At 42.8% G+C, this 23,549-nt stretch overlaps 1 protein-coding gene across 1 annotated transcript in view; it reads left to right on the forward strand.

The window, feature by feature from the left end:
• HHIPL1 (HHIP like 1) overlaps positions 1 to 19,766 on the forward strand; it is a 56,917-nt gene extending 37,151 nt beyond the window's left edge. Inside the window, exon 8 of the mRNA XM_077467610.1 lies at positions 15,471 to 19,766. Within this exon, the coding sequence (XP_077323736.1) occupies positions 15,471 to 16,093 (623 nt within the window). The 3' untranslated portion in view covers positions 16,094 to 19,766. The remainder of the gene's footprint in view (positions 1 to 15,470) is intronic.
• Positions 19,767 to 23,549: the final 3,783 nt, after the last annotated feature.

Genomic DNA, 23,549 nt, shown 5'->3' on the forward strand with positions numbered 1-23,549 from the left:
TACTACGTGTCGATTTCACATTCGTTTTTTTTTTTTTTTTTTTTTGGGGGGTTATGGAAAATGATGCTTAGTTCTAACTCACATACGTATTTTACACGTAATGATTTTTGCTGGTTGAGAAATACGTTAACCTGTAGATTTTTTGTTCATTCGTCAAACATTTCAGACCTTTTTCCTTTTTGATTTATTTTTTTTGGTCTCTAAGACCCCTTTCACACCACACCGCCCTTTGCGTCGGCGGTAAAACGCTGTTATTTTTAGCGACGTTTTACTGTCAGATTTGCGGCGGATTTGTGGCGCATTTCGACCGCGAAAGGGTTAAAACCGCCAGCAATACGCGGCAATAGCTGCGTTTTGTGGGCGGCATTACAACGCTGCCCCATTGATTTCAATGGGGAGCAGCGGTGGAGGAGCGGTAAACACACCGCTCCAAAGAAGCTGCTGGCAGGACTTTTTTCTGACGTCCTGCCAGTGCACCGCTGTATTGTGAAAGCCCTCGGGGCTTTCACACTACACACAATGGTGCAGCTTCTTTAGGGCGGATTGCAGGCGCTATTTCTAACGCTATAGCGCCTGCAAAACGCCCTGGTGTGAAAGGGGTGTAAAGACTAAGGTTGCTTTCATGTTGAAAGCGCCGGCCGTTAGCGGTAAATTGCAGCTCGTTTTAGCGGTGCTTTTTCCCGCTGTTAAAGCAGGGCTTTTTGTGCTGCTTTATGACCGTATACATATGTATACAGAGCTCCCAAACCGCCCCCAAAGATGCTGCTTGCAGGACTTTAGCAAACGTCCCGCAAACGCACCGCCCCAGTGGGAAAGCACCCATTGCAGTTTTCAGGCACTATTTCTAGCGCTAAAACACCTGAAAACTGCCTCAGTGTGAAAGGGGTCTAAAAGTATGGAAATGTTGAATACCTTATGAGTGGGAATTTAAAGGCATTTAAAGGCAATTTGTAAAAAATGAAGATTGTATTTAAAAAAAAAAAAAAAGTATTAATACAATTTTAAACATGCTAAAAACATTTCCCAAGGAGGGATCCAAAAAGGACAAAACACATATATACATATATCACATTACAGAATATAACAAAAATGGCATCAACCCGCTACACACAAAATACCAACCATGGAATAAACGAATGATGATAGGTGGTGGGAATATCCAACGCATTTCGATATATGTATGAAATATAACCTGGGGGTCCTAGTAGATGATAGGCTAAGCAATGGCGTGCAATGCCAAGCTGCTGCTAACAAAGCAAACAGAATATCGGCATTAAAAAGGGGATCAACTCCAGAGATAAAACTATAATTCTCCCAATGTAATACTGACATATAATCACACACATAGGATGGACTTGTGTCTTTTTTCAACCTCGTCTAATATGTAAAACCTTCTTCAGGGACTGATGGCACTTAAATCAGTATAAGGTTAGAAGGGGCATTCCTTCAACACTCATGATCATCCCTTTAGTCTGCAGGAAAAGCGTCTTTCATCGCATATGGGGGCCACTAAAATATTTCCAAAGGGCGCCAGAAAACTATAAAACTGGGGGGGGGGGGGGGAAGACCCAAAAATTTCCAATTGGAAAAATTAGCCCAATCTCATGCCCAAAAATGCGATGGAAGTAGAAAACACATTGATTTGAACCCAACTGGATACTGGAACAAGCCCCCATAGATGGAGTCCATCTGGGTGTTAAACCTGCATGACAAGCGATGAAGGAAGGAATGGCAGTGGAACTAAAACTATTTTCAATTAACACCCATTAATTAAATGAAAACAAATGAAAGTTCAAAATGAACGAAATGCCTCTAATATTTGACCACCATAGTGCCCTGTACACACGGTCAGAAATTCAGACGGAAAAGATCAGATCGGATTATATTGTCGGAAAATCAGATCGTGTGTGGGCTCTTTCGGACTTTTTCCGTCTGAAATTCCGACGGAAAAAATTTGAGAGCAGGATCTAAAATTTTCCGACAAAAAAAAAATCCGATCGGACTTTTTCCGATCGTTTGTAGAGAATTCCGATGGACAAAGTGCCACGCATGCTCAGATCAAATTACGGGACCAAAGCTATTGGCTACTAGCCTCTACGTAGTCTCGTCGTAACGAACGAACGCCGACACATTCCGAACGATCGGATTTTCCCACAACTGTGTCGGACCGTGTGTATGCAACACCAGTTTCGGGCAAAATCCGTCGGAAAAAATCAGATGGATTTTGTGGTTGGAATGTCCGACCGTGTGTACAGGGCATTAGACTGCAGCCACCATTTTTTTTTTTTTTTAACCAGTTCCCGAACGGCGCACGCCGATGTACGTCGGCAGAATGGCGTACAGGTACATCCATTTTTAAATGCCGCCCTGCCATCGCGTGCACGCCGCCGGTCGGGACCCCCTGTGAGTCCAGTCGTGGGTCCCGCGGACTCGATTGCCAGGGGGATACCAGCGATCGTCTCACGGGGCGACTGAACGGGGAGATGCCGTTGTAAACAGCATCTCCCCGTTCTGCCTAGCAACAAGTGATGCTGATCTCTGCTCCATGTGATTGGAGCAGAGATAAGCGTTCACTAAGACAAAGCCCAGCCCCCCACAGTTAATAAGACGCCCCTAGGAACACTTAACCCCTACACTGCCACCCCCTGGTTAACCCCTTCACTGCCAGTGTCATTTACACAGGAATCACTGCATTTGTATAAATGACAATGGTCCCAAAAATGTGTCAAAAATGTCCGATGTGTCCGCCATAATGTCGCAGTCACAATAAAAATCGCTGATCGCTGCCATTACTAGTAAAAAAAAAAAGATTAATAAAAATGCCATAAAACTATCCCTATTTTGTAAACAATATAACTTTTGCGCAAACCAATCAATAAACGCTTATTGCGATTTTTCTTTTTCTTTTTTACCAAAAATATGTAGAAGAATACATATCGGCCTAAACTGAGGAAAAAATGTTTTTTTATATATTTTTTGGGGGTATTTATTATAACAAAAAGTAACAAATTATGCTTTTTTTTTTTTTCCAAAATTGACGCTTTATTTTTGTTTATAGCGCAAAAAATAAAAACCGCAGGGGTGATCAAATGCCACCAAAAGAAATCGCTATTCGTGAGGGGAAAAAAAGGATGTCAATTTTGTTTGGGAGCCACGTCGCACGACCGCGCAATTGTCAGTTAAAGCGACGCAGTGCCGAATCGCAAAAAGTGATCCGGTCTTAAGCCAGCAAAACGGTCCGGGGCTGAAAGTGGTTAAATCAGCACAAGCGCTGGTACTTGCTTTCAATGAGAAGTGTCCCTTGTGCTGATTTAAAAATAAAAATAAAAAATTATATATATATATATATATATATATATATATATATATATATATATATATATATATATATATATATTATATATCTCTAAAATTAGACTTTAAATTTAGATCCAACTACATCAGCTTCATTTTAAGCTGCTTTTTCCTGCCTGGAGTGAAAGGCGTTCAGAGGACGTGTGTGCAGGAGCCCTTAGAAATTTATTCAATCATCAAAGTTATCCTTTTAGTTTCCTTTTTATTCAATGTTAGTTATATGAAGCAATTGGTATTCGGCAGAACAGTGGACGTTTGCAGGGGGGGGGGGGGGGGGGGGGGGGCGGCCTGCTGATCCTGTGACCATAGGCGTATTTAGGTCAGTGCCGCGCAGAAAATAGTTCTCGGGATGTGTTTGTTGTCTAGGCAACAAAGATTTCTTGTTCATTCAATTGTCTTTATGCAAGTAATCTACATGTACAACGACCCTGCAGTGAGAGAGAGAGAGAGGAACTTAAGGGAATTCTGCGACATTACAGATCTTTTAGGATTCAGAAATACCTATTTACAAAACGAGGGTCCTTTTCCACGGGCATATGCATATTTTCTGCACAGAAAACGCAGGTTCTTGCAAAAAAAAAAAAAAAAAATCTGCGATTTAAAAAAAAAAAAAACTTGATTCACGATTCGAACTGAGTTTTTTTTCTTTTGTGATGGAGAGGTCCTGAGGAACTGCAGGCGGGAGTTTTTAGGCGAGTCCACGGTTTCGGGTCTAGTCCACGGCGTCCGGCCTCGTGGACTAGGTCGATGCCGCAGCCTGGCCTAAAAACTCCCGCCCCCGCAGCTCCTCAGGACCGTCATGGTGTCAAAAAATAAATTAAAAAATTAAAAATCTAAAAAAAATAAAAAAAAGAAAAAATCAGTTTACTGAAATTTTTTTTATCGATTTGACCTCTCAACTCGATTCAAGATTTAAAACCTATTTTTTTTTTTCGCCAGCCGTATTGCAAACCCGACGTTAGATCCTGGATACAGCACACGGCTAAAGTGTATCGCTAATCATTAAAAATGATGAATGTGTTTTAACCACTTTGGCCCCTGGAAAAATTTACCCCCTTTCCTGACCAGAGCGCTTTTTTGCGATTCGGCACTGCGTCGCTTTAACTGACAATTGCGCGGTCGTGTGACCCAAACAAAATTTAACGTCCTTTTTTTTCCCCCACAAATAGAGCTTTCTTTTGGTGGTATTTGATCACCTCTGCGTTTTTTTATTTTTTGTGCTTTAAACAAAAAAATAAAGCGACAATTTTGAAAAAAATACGCATTATTTTTTTGCTATAATAAATATTCCCCAAAAAAATTTTAAATTTTTTTTTTCCTCAGTTTAGGCCGATACGTATTCTTCTACATATTTTTAGTAAAAAAAAAAAATTGCAATAAGCGTTTATTGATTGGTTTGCGCAAAAGTTATAGCGTCTACAAAATAGGGGATAGTTCTATGGCATTTTTATTGATAATTTTTTTTTTTTTTACTAGTAATAGCAGTGATCAGCGATTTTAATCATGACTGTAACATTATGGCGGACACGTCGGACACTTTTGACACATTTTTGGGACCATTGTCATTAATACAGCGATCAATGCTAAAAAATTGCATTGATTACTGTAAAAATGTCACTGGCAGTGAAGGAGTTAACCACTAGGTGGCAGTGTATTGGTTAAGTGTGTCCTAGGGAGTGATTCTAACTGTGGGGGGAGGGGCTGTGTGTGACACAACACTGATCACCGCTCCCGATTACAGGGAGAGCTGATCAGTGTCAGTGTCACTAGGCAGAACGGGGAGATGCTTGTTTACATTAGCATCTCCCCATTCTTCCTCAACTTGAGACGATCGTGGGTATCCCCGCAGACATCGGGTTCGTGGGACCTCCCGGTGGGCGGGCGCTCGCAAGCCTGCTCTTAACTACTTGCCGACCGCCGGCCATCAAATGACGGCCAGGCGGCGCAGCTCTTGTGGCGGGAGGGCGTCATATGACGTCCTCCCATTTAAACAGGGAATGCACGCGATCGTGCGTATCCCTGTTCTTTCGGTGGCAGCGTGTCACAGAGACACTGCTCGCCACAGAGGGGGGTGAACATCCATTGGGTATGGCTGTTTACCGTAATGATGAAGTCACGGCCAATCACAGATGGTTACACCCCCACTGTGCATGGCGCGAGCGTGCTGCGCCTGCACGTCGGTGGTGGCGTGTTCCTGGAAACACTACTCGTCACCGACGCTAGTAAACAGCCATTGGCTGGCTGTTTAACCATGTGATCGGCTGTGATTGTTTCACAGCCGATCACTAAATGTAAACAAACCGCGGTAACAGATTGCGGTAACATCTCGTTACCGCTTACAGTGTACACCAATCACACTGATTGCCCCCCCTAATAAAGAGGACCTGTCACCACCCATCATGGTACCTGTCACTCACAGTCCATCCGAGTACCTGTCACAGCCCATCCGAGTACCCGAGTACCTGTCACGGTCCATATGAGTACCTGAGTACCTATCACCGCCCTTCAGAGTACCCAAATACCAGTCACCAGGCCATCAGAGTTCCTGTCACCAGGCCATCAGAGTACCCGAGTACCTCTCACCAGCCCATCAGAGTACCAGAGTACCTATCTGCAGCCCATGCCTCCATAGAATATACATTGGGGTGTTTACTTTTCAAAATGGGGTCATTTTGTTGGCAATTTCACTGTCCTGGTGCTCCAGGACCTTCAAAAGTGTGATGGGTAGGAATGAAATGAGATGTGTAATTTATGCTCCTAGAACGCCTGAACGTACTACTTCAATATTTGGCCTCTCTATGTGGCCAGGCTGTGTAAAAGTCCTACACATGTGGTATCGCCATACTCGGAAGGAGTAGCAGAATGTGTTTTGGGGTGTAATTTTTGCTATATACATGCTATGTGTTAGAAATATCTTATAAATTGACAACTTTGTGTAAAAAAAAAAAAAAAAATGCATTTTCATTTTTTTCCACATTTTCCAAAAACTTCTGGAAAAAAATAAACAGTTCAAAAGACTTATTATGCCTCACAGATTATACGTTGGGGTGTTAGCGTTCCAAAATGGGGTTATTTTGTAGGCAATTCCATTGTCCTGGTTAGGGATGAGCTTCGTGTTCGAGTCGAACGTACGTTCGACTCGAACATTGGCTGTTCGGCGAATTCCGAACGTTTGGGCCGTTCGCGTCAAAATTCGAGTGACGCGCGTGCGGACCACAATGCACTGCGGTGGCGCAGTGCATTGCTGCCCCATGATTGGCCAAGCATGCACTGTGACCCCGCATGCTTGGCCAATCGCAGCGCCGGCAGCGGGGAGAGCCATGATTGGCCACAGGCATCCTGCCTGTGGCCAATCATAGCTCAGGCTGTGTAGTGCACGCCCCACACTATAAAAGGCCGCCTTTGAGGCGGCCTCGTGTAGTGTGTTACTTAGCATCTGAAGCAGTGGGTGTTCTGTGTACCTTCAACACAGTACACACCAATCGTTTTTGGCTGATTTCCTATCTTTCTGCTGTGTAGTGGTTGTTGTCTGTGCCCTGACCGCAGTATACACCACTATATTCACCTCACCTATATAGCTAGTGATCTAGCTTTAACCACTTAACTGCCCATTGCCGATTAACGGCTTCAGGGCGGTTGTTTAACTCTGAGAGGCCGTTAATTAACGGCCTCCCAGAATTCTGCTCTCGCGTGCCCCGAGGTGTGCGCACTCGAGAGCATCCGTGACTGCCGGGTCGCATCACGGATCACGGTAAACGGCCGCTCATAGCGGCCGTTTACCACGTGATTGCTCCGTCAAATGACGGAGTGATCACTTGGAAACAAACCGGCATCATGTTATGACGCCTGTTCCTCCCTCCCCTCTCTGTACCGATCGGTACAGCGGAGGGGAAAGAGATCGGTGTCAGCAGCGATGTGGGCTGCATCTGCAGTGCCCACATCGCTGCTCACCGAATTTAACCCCTCAATTCCCTGCCAATACTCTGCAATACCAGTGCATACTCTGCAGTACCCTGCCATTACTCTGCAGTACCCCGCCATTACTCTGCAGTGCAGTACCCTGCCATTACTCTGCAGTGCAGTACCCTGCCATTACTCTGCAGTAACCCCCATTACTCTGCAGTACCCCCCAATACTCTGCAGTACCCGCCATTACTCTGCAGTACCCGCCATTACTCTGCAGTACCCCCAATACTCTGCAGTACCCTGCCATTACTCTGTAGTACCCCCCAATACTCTGCAGTACCCTGCTATTACTCTGAAGTACCCCGCCAATACCCCGCCAATACTCTGTAATACCCTGCCATAAATTGCCATACCCAGCCATACTCGGTGATACCCTGAAATACCCAGCCATAGACGCCCCCCACCCCTCACCGCCCTCCGGTGCTTCTACCAACTCGCCAGTACGATCAAAGCCAGAATCTTTATTTTTTATTTTTTATTTCAGGCTTCCCAGCCTAGAGGTGAGATGTGGGGTCATATTGACCCCCCAGATTTCACTGTAAAGAGGACCTGTCACCCCATATTCCTATTACAAGGGATGTTTACATTTCTTGTAATAGGAATAAAAGTGATCAAAAATATATTTTTGGGGAAAAAAATGTCAAACTAAAATAAATAAAGTAAAATGAACAATAAAAAAATAAAATAAAAATTAAAGCGCCCATGTCCCCATGTGCTCGCATGTGCCACACATGTGAGGTATCGCCGAGAATGTTAGAGCGAGAGCAATAATTCTAGTCCTAGACCTCCTCTGCAACTCAAAACATGTAACCAGTAAAAAAAAAATTAAAGCGTCGCCTATGGGGATTTTTTAAGTAGCGACGTTTGGCGCCATTCCACGAGCATGTGCAATTTTGAAGAGTGACATGTTTGATATCTATTTACTCAGCATAACTTCATCTTTCACTTTATGCAAACATTGGGCTAACAAGTGGTTAATAATAGAGCTTGCAGTCAGTAGTGTTAGTGCGTGCTGTCTGCGTGCTCTGTACCCAGTACATACCGCTATAATATAGGGCAGGCCCCTACTTTCAAACATCCAACTTACAAACATCTCCTACTTGCAAACGGAAGGAGACAGCAGCAAGTGAGATGAAAAAAGATGGACGACAAAACAAATTATACAGGGCTGATAACCCTTCCCTATGTTTTCCAAAAAGCTTAAAGATAGTTTTTTTGACTGGAGCTACACTTTAAAAATGTACCGGTTGAAAATGACAAACAGATTCAACTTAACACAACAAACCTACACAGTCCCTGTCTTGTTTGCACCGCCTGTATACTGCTGTTCTGAGTATATAGGGCCTGGGGGCCACACGCATTTCCTTTTTTTAATATGGGTACGGGGTTCCCCTTAATATGCGTACAAGACCCAAATAGGCTGGTAATGGGCAGGGAGGGCTACCCATGCCATTTTTCTGAATGATTTTCAACCATATTGCAGGAACCAGATAAAACATTAAAACCGCAAGCAGTTTTAAATGGTGTTATTTCCGTTTAATGTCATTTTGTGCAGGGACTGTTCTAAACACGGGAAACACGTGGCACTTCACAGGCATACTAAAGACACCCCCCAGGCACCATATTTAAAGGAATATTTCACTTTTTTTTTTTCACTTTAATCGTCATTAAAATCAGTGCTCCCGCCAAAACGGCAGTTTTTAAAACTTTTTTTTGCAGTGACCCATGTCCCCTGAGGCAGGAGGCAGGTCCCCAAACCCTTTTTAGGACACTATCTTGCATATTAGCCGTTAAAATTAGCACTTTCCAATTCGAACGTTCGAGTCCCATAGACTTCAATGGGGTTCTAACGTTCGTACCGAATGCGGGGGTCGTTCGCAAGTTCTGGTGCGAACCGAACCGGGGGGTGTTCGGCTCATCCCTAGTCCTGGTACTCCAGGGGCTTCAAAAGTGTTAGCCCTTGTACACACGGTCGGGCATTCCGACAAAATCAAAATCCATCGGATTTTGTCCGATGGATTTTGTCCGAAACTTGTGTTGCATACACACGGTCGGACAAAGTTGTCGGACAATCCGATCGTACGTAACGTGATGACGTTATTTCGCTACGCCGGGACTACATTCAGGCTAGTAGCCAATAGCTTTGGTCTAGGAATTTGATCTGAGCATGCGTGGCACTTTGTCCAATCGGAATTCTCTACACATGATCGGACAAAGTCCGATCGGATCATGTTGTCGGAAGGTTTTATAGCCCAGCTCTAAAACTTTGTCCGTCGGATATTCCGACGGAAACAGTCCGCTGAAGCCCACACACATTCGGATTATCCGACAACACGGTCCGTTCGGACATTTTCCGTCAGAATGTCCGACCGTGTGTACAAGGGCTAATAGGTGGTTGTGAAATGAGATGTGTCATTTTTGCTCGTAGAACACCTGAATGTGCTACTTCAATGTTGGGCCTCTGTATGTGGCCAGGCTGTGTAAAAGTCTCACACATGTATTTTTGGGTGTAATTTGTTGTATGCATATGCTGTGTGTGAGAAATAACCTGATAATATGACAATTTTGTTAAAAAAGAAAAAATAATAATAATAATAAAAAAAAATAATAATAATAATAATAAAATAATAAATAATAATAATAATAATAATAATAAAAAAAATCTTCATTTTGCAAAGAATTGTGGGAATAAATGACAACTTAAAAAAACTCACCATGCTACTTAATACCTTGGAATGTCTACTTTGTAAAAAGGGGTCATTTGGGGGGTATTTGTACTTTCCTGACTTGTTAGGCCCCGTTCAGGCCCGCCTGTCAGTTTTTCAGGCGGACCTGAATGGGTGCTCCATAGAGCTCTATGGAGCGTCGGATGTCAGCGGTGACATGTCCGCTGACATCCGACCCGCTCCGATCCGAAAAAGTGTAACGGAGGAAAAAGCTATTTTTCCATCCGTCTGCGGATCGGATCGGGTGACGACGGGCACTGCGGTCCGTCGTCATCCGATCTCCCATAGGGGAGAGCGGCGTTGTTACAGGTCCGTCCCTGCGCAATATGCAGAGACGGACCTGTCATCTCCCTGCTCAGCGGGGATCGGCGGAGTGATCCCCGCTGAGCAAACGGATATCCACGGGGCGGATCAGAACTGATCCGCCCCGTGTGAAAGGACCCTTAGTGTCTCAAGAAATGAGATACACCTGATGTACTGAAGGCCTGATCAGATGTGATCAATTTTCAGTGATTGGCACCGTAGTTTGTAGACTCTATAACTTTCACAAAGACCAAATAATATACACTAATGTGGGTTATTTTTACCAAAGATATGTAGCAGTATAAATTTTGGCCAAAATGTATGAAGAAAATTTACTAATTCGCAAAATTTTATGACAGAAACAAAGAAAAAGGCATTTTTTTTCACAAAATTTAAGTTTTTTTTATTTATAGCACAAAAAATAAAAACCCCACTAGTGATTAAATACCACTAAAAGAAAGCTCTATTTGTGTGGAAAAAAGAACGCAAGTTTAATATGGGTACAGTGTTGCGTGACTGAGTAATTGTCATTCAAACTGTTGAGGTGGTTAAAGGGCAACGTACAGGTAATGTGTTTTGGGGTGTAATTTGTGGTATGCATATGCTGTGTGTGAGAAATAACCTGATAATATGACAATTTTGTGAAAAAAAAAATAAATCTTGATTTTGCAAAGAATTGTAGGAAAAAATTACAACTTCAAAAAACTCATCATGCCTCTTACCAAATACCTTGGAATGTCTTCTTTCCAAAAAGGGGTCATTTTAGGGGTATTTGTACTTTTATGGCATGTTAGGGTCTCAAGAAATGAGATAGGCCATCAATACTTCAGGTGTGATCAATTTTCAGATATTGGCACCATAGCTTGTGGACTCTATAACTTTCACAAAGACCAAATAATATCCACCAATTTGTACTTATTTTTTTTATTAAAGATATGTAGTGGTATAAATTTAGGCCAAAATTTATGAAGAAAAATTACTAATCTGCTAAATTTTATAACGGAAACGAATAAAAATTTATTTTTCACAGAATTTTCAGTCTTTTTTCTTTTATAGCACAAAAAATAAAAAACCCAGCGGTGATTAAATACCTCTATTTGTGTGAAAAAAAAGGACAAAAATTTCATATGGATACAGTGTTGCATGACCGAGTAATTGTCATTCAAAATGTGAGAGCACCGAAAGCTGAAAATTGGTCTGGTTAATTAAGGGTGTTTAAGTGCCCAGTGGTCAAGTGGTTAATGCCAAAGTCTGCTTTTTTATTTATACCGTTTGCACTGTTCAGGAGATACTTACTTTAGTAGCAGCCGGGGACGTCACCAGCGCATGCGCACTGCTATCTCAATGGACGGCATGCCATCTATTGAGAGTGCTGTGCCGCGGTCGTGACTCCAATGCACATGAGCAGCGGTGACTTCTTCGTGGCTCTGTCATTCAACCGGCTGTAACCCGCAAACCTGTAAGGAAGACCGGGTATAGGTGGAAGCCTCACTGGAAGGCTTCATTTTAAAGGTAAAACAAGTGGGTGTAACCTTGTGAGCTGCCAAACTCCTAACCTGAAACTAAAAATAAAATTAAAGTGAATGAAAAAATAAATAAAAGTGAAAATAAATAAAAATAAACGGCTGCCAACACTGCCCACACTTCCCAAATGTGACAATACAAGCCGATATACCAAATGTGTGGTGCTAAAAGTAATTAAAAAGATGAACATTTAACCACTTGCCATCCACGCTATAGCCGAAAGACGGATACAGCGCTGACATATTTGGCGGGAGGGTGTCTATGAGACGCGGCTGATCACAGATCTGAGTAAGGGGTCGATCCCGACCCCTTACCACGTGATCAGCTGTCAGCCAATGACATCTGATCATGTGACGTAAACAGAGACAGTAATCTGCAATTTTTTCTCCTCATGCTAGTAGCATGAGGAGAAAAAAAAAAGCTGATCGCCAGCGGCTGCGAGAGGGACATCGGTCCCGATCGTGGAGAGGCTTCTGTGCCCAATAATACAGAAATATAGAAATAATACAGCACTTAACAAACGTGTCTATATAAGTGAAAACAAATAAACAATTATATATAATATGTAAGAAAAGCCCATGTGAACCGTGGAAGTGATAAACGACTGAATAGGTGCTTCACATCCAAAGTGTAAAGTTGCAGAGGATATTCCACATCTAAGCCCTTGTACACACAGGTCGGACATTCCGACAACAAAATCCGACAGATTTTGTCCGAAACTGGTGTTACATACGCACGGTCGGACAAAGTTGTGGGAAAATCCGATTGTTCATAACGTGATGACGTTATTTAGTTACGACGGGACTACGTTCAGACTAGTAGCCAATAGCTTTGGTCTAGGAATTTGATCTGAGAATGCGTGGCACTTTGTCCTAACGGAATTCTCTACACACAATCGTACAAAGACTGATCGGATCATGTTGTCGGAAAATTTTTATATCCAGCTCTCAAACTTTGTTGGTCGGACATTCCGACGGAAAAAGTCCGATGAAGCCCACACACGGTCGGATTATCCGACAGCACGGTCCGATCAATTTTCCGTCGGAATGTCGGACCGCGTGTACAAGGGCTAATAGGCAAAGATGCAAGACAGAAAATCGCAGACAAGTTCAGGCGGGACAAACCCCCCACGTGTCCCCACTCACCGGATCACGATGACACCCAGCTTTGCAGTCTGGGAGTCAAAATAGACTTGTAACAGTATCCAGCGGAAATGACTGGATGGCAGGATTGGCTGATGAAAATTAGGGAAACAAACGATCCTTCCAAATTAATTCTCAATCATGAGAGAAAAGAAAAGGAACCAATAATGAAGTATACTATGAAAAGGGATTTATTGCACATACGAGGGCATGTTCACAAACGTAAGTCAAAAGCAGGCATTGGAAATGGTATAAAAACTGTAGCAAATGCCGTTATCGGCGTTCCACGAAACCGGAAGTGATGTCAAAACCGGATGTACGTCACGTGCGCGAGCTGCGTTTGCTGGACACAAATCCTCAGTAATGTAAAAAGTCCATTATGCAAGCATAAACGTAGAACAAGATGGTAAAATCTGCATGCAATGTCCAAAAACGATATATAAAGGAAAGTGCACGTGCTCTGTGTATTGCACAAAAAGTCCTTAATATTTCAACAGTTCAAACATGATAAACCTTGATGGTGATTTCTTCATGGGGTTTGCACACACCCCCCCACCAGGTGTACCCTCACCTTAAAGAGGAAGTAAACCCTGATGGGTTTACTTCCTCTTTGTCTCCCTGCAAAGGTAAAGCATAATGGGCTACTATGCATCGCATAGTAGCCCATTATGTGTCACTTATCTGACACAGGAGCCAGCGATGTCACCGATGTCCTCTGTAGTCCGGGTGTCGCTGCTCCGGCGCTGTGAGTGACGTCACTCATGCCTGCGCACAGGAGCCATCACTAACGGCGTATCGCCGTTAGCAGCGGCATGCTGCTAACAGCGATAGTGTGCCTGCGTGCCGCTGTCTACGGCGCATGCGGCGTAGACAGCTGTCACTGTCTTTTACTAAATATCTCCTAAACCGTGTAGGTTTAGGAGATATTTCTTGGACCCACAGGTAAGCCTTAATCTAGGCTTACCTGTAGGTCAAAGTGGTTTGTAAGGGTCTACAACCACTTTAAGGGCTTTTTGAAAAAGCCTGTGATAAATAATATTATCAGCTTGGGAAGATCCTCCTATGATTCCTCTTTCATGTATGGGTTAGTTATGGTTTAAATGCTGCTACATAGATCCTCCTTTCCTCCTGATCACAAGCCACTTTCCTCCTGGCTACCAGCAATCTCCTCATGTATCACACACGTGAAAGACAATAGAAACTTGCAATGGTGAGATAACGTTTTAAAACAGGTATATTAAACTTAAAATCCCACATAGATGTACGCTCACATTTAGCACAATAAAAACAAGCCTTGATATGTTTATGGACAGAACAAGGGGGGTGATAATGTCACCTGGAGACCGAATCTGCAGCTACGGTTTCCAGCGTTCTCCCCATCCTTAGCCTGTAGTACAAAAGACACCTCACTTCCTCCCTCTTCAGCTGATCAAGCTCCTCCTACCGGTTTCGTCACAGTCTCGTGACTTCCTCTAAGAACTGTGAAGTGATCACTACATTCGTGTTTGTTGGCCGACAATTCCTTGCCATTTGTGTGCAAGACAAGTTATTGGGCAACGCCCTTTGGACAAAAGTCTGAGGTTTTGTCTGCAGAAAATACGGTCGTGTATAGGAGGCTTTAGCTATTTCTGTATAGGAGAGGAGTCTGTACAACTGTGCGAGACTGAAGGGAAAGCTGGAGTTCTGGTTTAGGCAGATCATCAGTCATCTTTAACACTAAGCCCTTGTACACACGGTCGGAGAATCCGTCGGAATGTGTCCTATCGGACCGTGTTGTCGGATAATCCGACTGTATGTGGTATGCATCGGACTGATTCCGTCGGAATATCCGTCGGACCCAATTTTCCAACTTGTTGGAAATATTTCCCGACCAACTTGGTCGATCGGACATACTCCGATCATGTGTAGAGAATTTTGATCGGACCAAGTGCCACGCATGTTCAGATCAAATTCCTACATCAAAGCTATTGGCTACTAGCCTGAACGTAGTCCCATCGTAACAAAATTACGTCATCATGTTCTGAATGATCGGATTTTTCGAGAACTTAGTCCGACTGTGTGTATGCAACAGTTTCGGACAAGATCCGACGGACAAAATCCGACAGATTTGGTTGTCGAAATCTCCGACCGTGTGTACAGGGGCTAATGTTCCCCAAGGCATTTGGTCTTGTGGTTGAATGCCTTCAAATCCCACATCAGCATTTCTCTGGTCAAAGTAAGTATTTTAGGGCTTCTGCTACTGTTTTAAGTTTAAGACCGCAATATGGGGCAGAGACAAAGGTATTTTTTGACTTCTGAGGCACAAGTACTTGTAGTGATAGTTCATTAACCATGCCATTATTTACAACCTGTAAACCACAAAATACTGATATAAAGCGCAAAAAATAAAGATGGAAATTTAAAACTATACGCAATCTAATATGTCATTTTTTTTTCCACTTTTGTTAATTTGCAGAATTAATCATAAAAACCACCCCAACTAAGAAACCAAAGGTCAAACCCACATCGAGAACAACAGGAAGGGCCAAAGCCACTGCACAGCCCCCGCCTAACGCAACACCTGACTGGGTGGAACAACTATTAAAGCTCATGCAAGGTGAAAAAATTTCGACCACCGTCAGACCAACCACAACTAAACCACCTAAACCAAAGAAAGGTGGTAAGAGCAACGAGAAGAGAGGTCAAAGAAAGAAAACAAAAGCAAATGCCGGGGCAGACTCTAGGCCAAGATCTGTGGAAATACATAACGGGTCAGTGCGCTTGGCTAATGGTAATAAACCTGACCGCGGGAGGGTCGAGATCTTCGTCAATGGACAGTGGGGTACGGTGTGTGATGACTTGTGGAACAGCAAATCAGCAGCTGTCGTGTGCCGGCAGTTGGGATTCCCTCATGTTGTAAAGGCTGCCAAACAAGCAGAGTTTGGAGAAGGAAAGAACCTTCCCATCCTTCTTGATGATGTGGAGTGCACAGGCAAGGAGAAGACTTTGCTTGACTGTAAGCACAAGGAGATTGGAAAACACAACTGTGGCCACCAAGAAGATGCTGGAGTCATATGTAGCCACATGGAAGAGGCCTAAAATGAAATGTTTTTTTTATCAGATCCATGTCTCCATGAGTACCTCACCTGAAAACGCAACTCAGATGTTCCTTAAAGTCCAAAGCCTACACCAAAGTCCTTTCCTCACGGAAATATTTTTGTTCTTCACTAAAGTGTATCTAAAGCTTTTTTATTTTTTATTTTATTTTTATTTTGTATAGAGTAGGGATTAGTTAGAACCTATGTTGGGTCTAAATGCTGTCCCACTAGGGAGCTTTGCACTCTCTATTTGTCCTGGTGTCTATGAAGTTGTTTAGGTGGTAACCCTTAATTTTGAAAGATCCCCCTCACATCATATAGTCTACAGGATAGTAAATTAGGGGAAATCTCTCCATTGGGACACAGTTGGCAAAATAAAACCCAAGGGGTTTTACTTAACCACTTCCATACCGAGCCAGTTCTGGCACTCCTCTCCTACATGTAAAAATCATATTTATTTATTTTTGCTAGAAAATTACTCAGAACCCCCAAACATTCTATATGTTTTTTTTTTAGCAGAGAACCTAGGGAATTTTTATGTCACACAGTATTTTGGGCAGCAATTTTGCAAACACTTTAAAAAAAAAAAAAAAAACAGTTTCATGAATTAAAAAAACAAAACAAAAAAAACACTAAAGTTAAACCCAATTTATTTTGTGTAATGTGAAAGATGATGCTACTCAGAGTAAATAGATACCTAACATGTCACACTTTAAAAGTGTGCACACTTGTGGAATTGGGCCAAACTTCAGTACTTAAAAATCTCCATAGGCAACAATTTAATTTTTTTTTTTTTCCGTTACAGAGGAGCTCCTGGGATAGAACTGTTGCTCTTGCTCTAATGTTCATGGCGATACCTCACACGTGTGGTTTGAACGGCGTTTGCATATGTGGGGGCGACATACGTATGCGGGGACAAGGGGGGTGCTTACATTTTATTTTATTTTTTATTTTGCTTATTTTATTTATTTTTATTTTTTCTACACTTTCCCTTTACTTTTTTATTTATCACTTTTATTCCTATAAAACATCCCTTGTAATACGAATAGAGCATGGCAGATCCTCTTTACAGCGAGATCTGGGGTCTATAAGACCCCGTTCACACCTGAGCGTTTTGTAGCTTGAAGCCTGAAGCTACAAAACGCTAGAGGGGAAAAAATCTATTATTCTCAATGGAGATGGTTCACATCTCCACTCCATGTCACCTGAAGCCGAACGCCTGAAGCTCAAACAAGTTTCGGACCCTTTTTTGTCGCTCGAATTGAGCAGATTTGGGCGTTTTTCTTCTTTTAACATTGGTGACCATTCGCCCTGCACAAAATCGCGGCGAATCGCGGTAAAAAACGCTGCACAATTGCGGTAAATTCGCAGGATTTTCTGCTTGAAAACGCTACGCTCAGGTGTGAATACAGCCTAAGTCCCCAGATCTGGCTTCTAGCCTGGAAAGACTGAGATAAAATAAACAAACAAAACAATTGCAGCCTTTCCAGCCAAATACACAGAAATATTTACAACTGCTGGGGCCGGACGAGAAGTCAAAGCCTCGTGCCCAGCCTCCGAAAGGTGGTAGAGACTGCCAGGGACCATCTGGTCCATGGTATTCTCTATGGTGAACTTCCGCCGACAGTAGGTTCCTTCTCTGGCTTGCTGATCACACGGACGAGCCAGTAGAAGCACCAGAGGTCAGTGGGAGGGGGTGACGTCCCCTCCCGCCGCCTTTAAAAACAATCAAGCAGCTGAACAGCCGCTATGATTGTTTTACCGGCAAGGGATCGCCGGCAAAAAAAAAATATATCTAAATAATGCCTGTAGCTGCAGGTATCATTCAGAAATCCCCACTCAAAGTCCAGGACGTCATATGACTTACTGCAGTATGGAAGTGGTTAAAAGAAAACAAAAATTGGCATTAACCAATATAACATTGTTCCTAGAATGTTTGTATCCACTGACATACCATTTTCAGGGCTAAATGTATAATATTTGACCCCCTTTCCCCTTAGGCCTTATTGTTTTATGGTAGAGTGGAGTTTGGCCATTCTGTGTCAGTAGAATGTCCCCATAGAAGAGTAGGGTAAAAGGTCACCATACTGTGCTAGCAGTTCACCTCCAATCATAAAGACCTTAAGTGGGTGAACATCAAAGTACACTGTACACTATTCCACCAGGGAAACTCCACAATGACCCAGCTGGATGGCGCTGGCATGTCCAGAACCTGTTATTGTTCATGAAAATATGTTGATCACAGCAGCATGATTTGTAGAGGACCAAGTGCCGCCACCCCTGGCAGTCCCGTATCTCTATCTAACAGCTAACAGCTCTTGAGGCCTGAGCAGGAATCCAGCCCTGAACTTTCTAAAACAGCAACGTAAGCATACTATACACAGAATATAACTGTCCAAAGTCACCAGGAGGTTATTGCAGTCAGGAGGTGGAATTTGGTGGGATAACTCCACATCTATAGGTGTTTTGGGTAGACCTGGGCAGAGACGAGTTTTCATGAATTTCATGAAGAAATGTCAGCAATGTGTTATTTTTGTATATAACTATACATTAATCTTTGTTATCAAGATTGTAAATAGTTGTTAGGTTCTTAGGTTTTATGATTGTTTAAATTGAATGTATCAATCGCCTACAAACATTGGAGAATATTTTTTGTCAGTTAGCTATTTATTCACCAGAGACCAGTGACATCATTAGGAAAGTAGTCTTTTCATTCACTAGAGACCAGTCATCTCACCGAGTATGTAGTCTATCCACTCACCAAAGACCAATGACATCACCGCGTATGTAGCCCATCCACTCACCTAGGACCAATGACTTCACTGAGTATGTAGTCTATCCACTCCCCAAAGACCAATGATTACTGAGTATGTAGCCTATCCACTCAAAGACCAATGACATCACCGAGTATGTAGTCTATCCACTCCCCAAAGACCAATGATCACTGAGTATGTAGTCTATCCACTCAAAGACCAATGACATCACTGAGTATGTAGTCTATCCACTCCCTAAAGACCAATGATCACTGAGTATGTAGCCTATCCACTCAAAGACCAATGACATCACAGAGTATGTAGCCTATCCACTCACCAGAGACCAATGACATCACTGAGTATGTAGCCCATCCACTCACCTAGGACCAATGACATCACCGAGTATGTAGTCTATCCACTCCCCAAAGACCAATGATCACTGAGTATGTAGCCTATCCACTCAAAGACCAATGACATCACAGAGTATGTAGCCTATCCACTCACCAAAGACCAATGACATCACTGAGTATGTAGCCCATCCACTCACCTAGGACCAATGACATCACCGAGTATGTAGCCTATCCACTCACCAAAGACCAATGACATCACTGAGTATGTAGCCCATCCACTCACCTAGGACCAATGACATCACCGAGTATGTAGTCTATCCACTCACCAAAGACCAATGACATCACTCAAAATGCAGCCTATCTATTTGCTAGAGACTAGTGACATCAATGAGAAAGCAGTCTACCCATTCACCGGAAATTAGTGACATCCCTTAGAATGCAACCTACCAACTCACTAAAGACCAGAGACATTATAACATGCTGTGTGAACACTAGATGGCTCTGCAATATGTCTTTTGCACAAGTTTGTCACTGTGTAGTTGCGCCAAACTATAAAGAATTGTAGACTAGACTGAAAGGAATTTTTTTCCAAAGACAATTCTCTAATTTCATGAATGAAACAGTCTCCGGGTGATAGTTTCAGGTGCGTTCAATTATTTGCATTCCCCTATAACATTTGTAGAGAAACCATTAACCTCACTGAGAACGCAATCTATCCATTCACTAGATCAGTGTTTCTCAACCTTTTTTTCAGTCAAGGCACTCTTTGAAATTATGGACAATCTCAAAGGCACCCTCCATAATTATGTACAGTCTTGAGGCACCCCATTCTAAAAAGTAAAAAAACTGTTCTAATCGGGTGGATTTGATTTAAATCGAGTTGATTTAAATCATGATTTAAATCCCTAGCAAAAAGGTTTGATTTAAATCAACTCGATTTTTAAATCCTAATTTTTAAAGAGCAACTTATCTCTGTCCCCCAGCAGCTCCCCCTCTGACCTGCTGTTGGCTCATTATTATTATTATTAGGATTTATATAGTGCCAGCAATTTACGCAGCGCTTTACAATATAGAAAGGAGACAATATAGTTACAATACAATAAAATACAAGAGGATTAAGAGGGTCTGCTCAGAAGAGCTTACAATCTAATAGGGTGGGGTAGGTGGTACAAAAGGTTATAGCTGTCGGGAATGAGCTGATGGAAGTGGTAGGAGATTAGTTGGAGACGTGATAGGCTTCCCTGAAGAGATGAGTTTTCAGGGATCGCCTCAAGGTAGCAAGAGTAGGGGGATAGCCGGACCAGTGGAGGTAGCGAGTTCCAGAGGATTGAAGAGGCTCTGGAGAAATCCTGGAGACGAGCATGGGAGGAGGAGACGAGAGAGCTTGAGAGTAGGAGGTCTTGAGAAGAGCGGAGAGGACGATTTGGGCGATATTTGGAGACAAGATTGGTGATGGAGCTCGGGGCAGAGTTGTGAATGGCTTTGTATGTTGTGGTTAGTATTTTGAATTTAATTCGCTGGGTGATTGGGAACCAGTGTAGGGATTGGAGGAGAGGGTTGGCAGATGCTGAGCGGTTGGTAAGGTGGATAAGTCTGGCAGCAGCATTCATGATAGACTGAAGAGGAGATATCCTATGGAGAGGCAGGCCAATAAGAAGGGAGTTGCAATAGTCAAGGCGAGAGATAACGAGGGAGTGAATGAGGTGCTTGGTGGTTTCATTTGTTAAAAAGGGGCAAATTTTAGAGATGTTACGGAGGTGAAATCTACAAACTTTTGACAACGATTGGACTTGGGGCTGAAATGACAAGTCAGAGTCTAGAATTACACCGAGTACCCTGGCGTGAGGGGAGGGCCTGATGGTTGCATTGTTGATTTAGATGGAAAAGTCATGGAGGGGGGCATGTGCAGGGGGGATTATTAATAGCTCAGTTTTAGCCCTTGTACACATGGTCGGAGATTCCGACAACCAAATCCGTCGGATTTTGTCCGAAACTGTTGCATACACACGGTCGGACAAAGTTGTCGGAAAATCCGATCTTTCAGAACGTGATGACGTAATTTCGTTACGACGGGACTACGTTCAGGCTAGTAGCCAATAGCTTTGGTGTAGGAATTTGATCTGAGCATGCGTGGCACTTTGTCCGATTGGAATTCTCTACACATGATCGGAGTATGTCCGATCGGAGCATTTTGTCGGAAAATATTTCCGGCAAGTTGGAAAATTTGGTCTGATGGATGTTCCGACGGAAACAGTCCGATGCAGACCACACACAGTCGGAATATCCGACAAAACGCTCCGATCGGACACATTCTGTCGGAATCTCAGACCGTGTGTACAAGGGCTTAGAGAGGTTTAGTTTAAGGAAATGGTGTGACATCCATGCTGATATGTCAGTTAGTAATGCGAGAGGAGACTGAAGGAGTGAGGTGAGGAGTAGACAGATAGATTTGGGTGTCATCGACGTATAAGTGGTATTGGAAGCCGTGGGCTGTTATCAAGTGACCAAGGGAGGAGGTGTAAATAGAGAAGAGAAGGGGTCCAAGAACAGTCCCATTCACTTTAATGGGATGGCTGGTGATACGGCAGTGACACAACAAGGTGAGGGACGTGGCGGCAGCAGGTGAGTGGATGCCCACTAAAAAAGCACTGCCCTGATGGATCTGAAATGACAAGTGCTCTTTAAATGTAAGGACTTATTCTTGCTGGTAGTTAGAATCTTTAATATTTGCAAACAAAATGAAGGTTTCCAATTTAGCTGTCATGTTAGTAAAACAGCGATATCAGAACCGATTCAATCATACAGTTTGTAGTGAACATAGATTTGCAAAGCAATGGGATAAAGAAATATCCCTGAACCTGTTTTATCTCATGGTTACTGATAAATTGTGTGACTGCATCAATGCAGTGCATGTTATCTCAGCTTGCAAATCTTGGATTCATTGAATGAGTTTACCAAAAATGTAAATATTTGGTAATATACAGCCTCATGCTACATAACTAAGCTCTATTTCATGCTGACTAAACTAAATTAACGATGTAACCCAAATAGAAAACTATTTTTTAGATAGATTTCTACTGTAAAAGCATTTTATTAAAATAAATGTGATTAAAAATTAAAAAGAAAATCGATTTAAATCAAAAAAATCAGTTTTAAATAAATAAAAAAAATCAGATTATTTCGATTTTTAAAAAATGATAAAAAATCATACATTTTTTATCCACCCTGGTTCTAATAGTTTTACATCATGCAGCAATATCAATACACATAGGACATCCAACGTTAGAGGTGATGTATTCTTTCAAAGCAAATACACGTTTGCAAACTGGTACTGACTAGTATTGCAGTGTTTCTCTTCTCCTTCAGTTTTTCTCCAGCTCGCAACTAATGAGACCCCAAAGCTGATGGAGAGATGCAAGGGAGGGTCAAAAAAGGATGGTATGCAGGCAATTGACATCCTCCTTATCAGCTGATGATGTAATTGGTCATTAGGAGGTTGGCAGCTGGGAGGTTGTAGTAGTGTACAATGAAAACCTGTGACTTTATGTAACTAAAAGGCAGGTTTTATCCAGATGCTGGCTTGTATAGAATTTTGGAGCAATTTTTAGGCATTTTGCCAAGGCACCCTGAGGAAACCGCAAGGCACCCTGGTTGAAAAATGCTGCACTAGAGACCAGTGACATCACTAAGAATGCAGCCTATTCATTCACTAGAGAGCGGTGACATCACTGAGAATGCAGCCTATCCATTCACTAGAAACCGGTGACATCACTGAGAATGCAGCCTATCCATTCACTAGAGACCGGTGACATCACTGAGAATGCAGCCTATCCATTCACTAAAGACTGGTGACATCACTGAGAATGCAGCCTATCCATTCACTAGAGACCGGTGACATCACTGAGAATGCAGCCTATTCATTCACTAGAGACCAGTGACATCACTGAGAATGCAGCCTATCCATTCACTAGAGACCAGTGACATCACTGAGAATGCAGGCTATCCATTCACTAGAGAACAGTGACATCACTGAGAATGCAGCCTATTGATTAACTAGAGACCAGTGACATCACTGAGAATGCAGCCTATCCATTCACTAGAGACCGGTGACATCACTGAGAATGCAGCCTATTCATTCACTAGAGACCAGTGACATCACTGAGAATGCAGCCTATCCATTCACTAGAGACCAGTGACATCACTGAGAATGCAGGCTATCCATTCACTAGAGAACAGTGACATCACTGAGAATGCAGCCTATTGATTAACTAGAGACCAGTGACATCACTGAGAATGCAGTCTATCCATTCCCTAGAGACCAGTGACATCACCGAGAATGCAGCCTATCCACGAA

This window comes from Lithobates pipiens, unplaced genomic scaffold, assembly GCF_037356315.1.
Source record: "Lithobates pipiens isolate NorthernLeopardFrog02 unplaced genomic scaffold, aLitPip1_a1.2 Scaffold_57, whole genome shotgun sequence".
Lineage (NCBI taxonomy): Eukaryota > Metazoa > Chordata > Amphibia > Anura > Ranidae > Lithobates > Lithobates pipiens.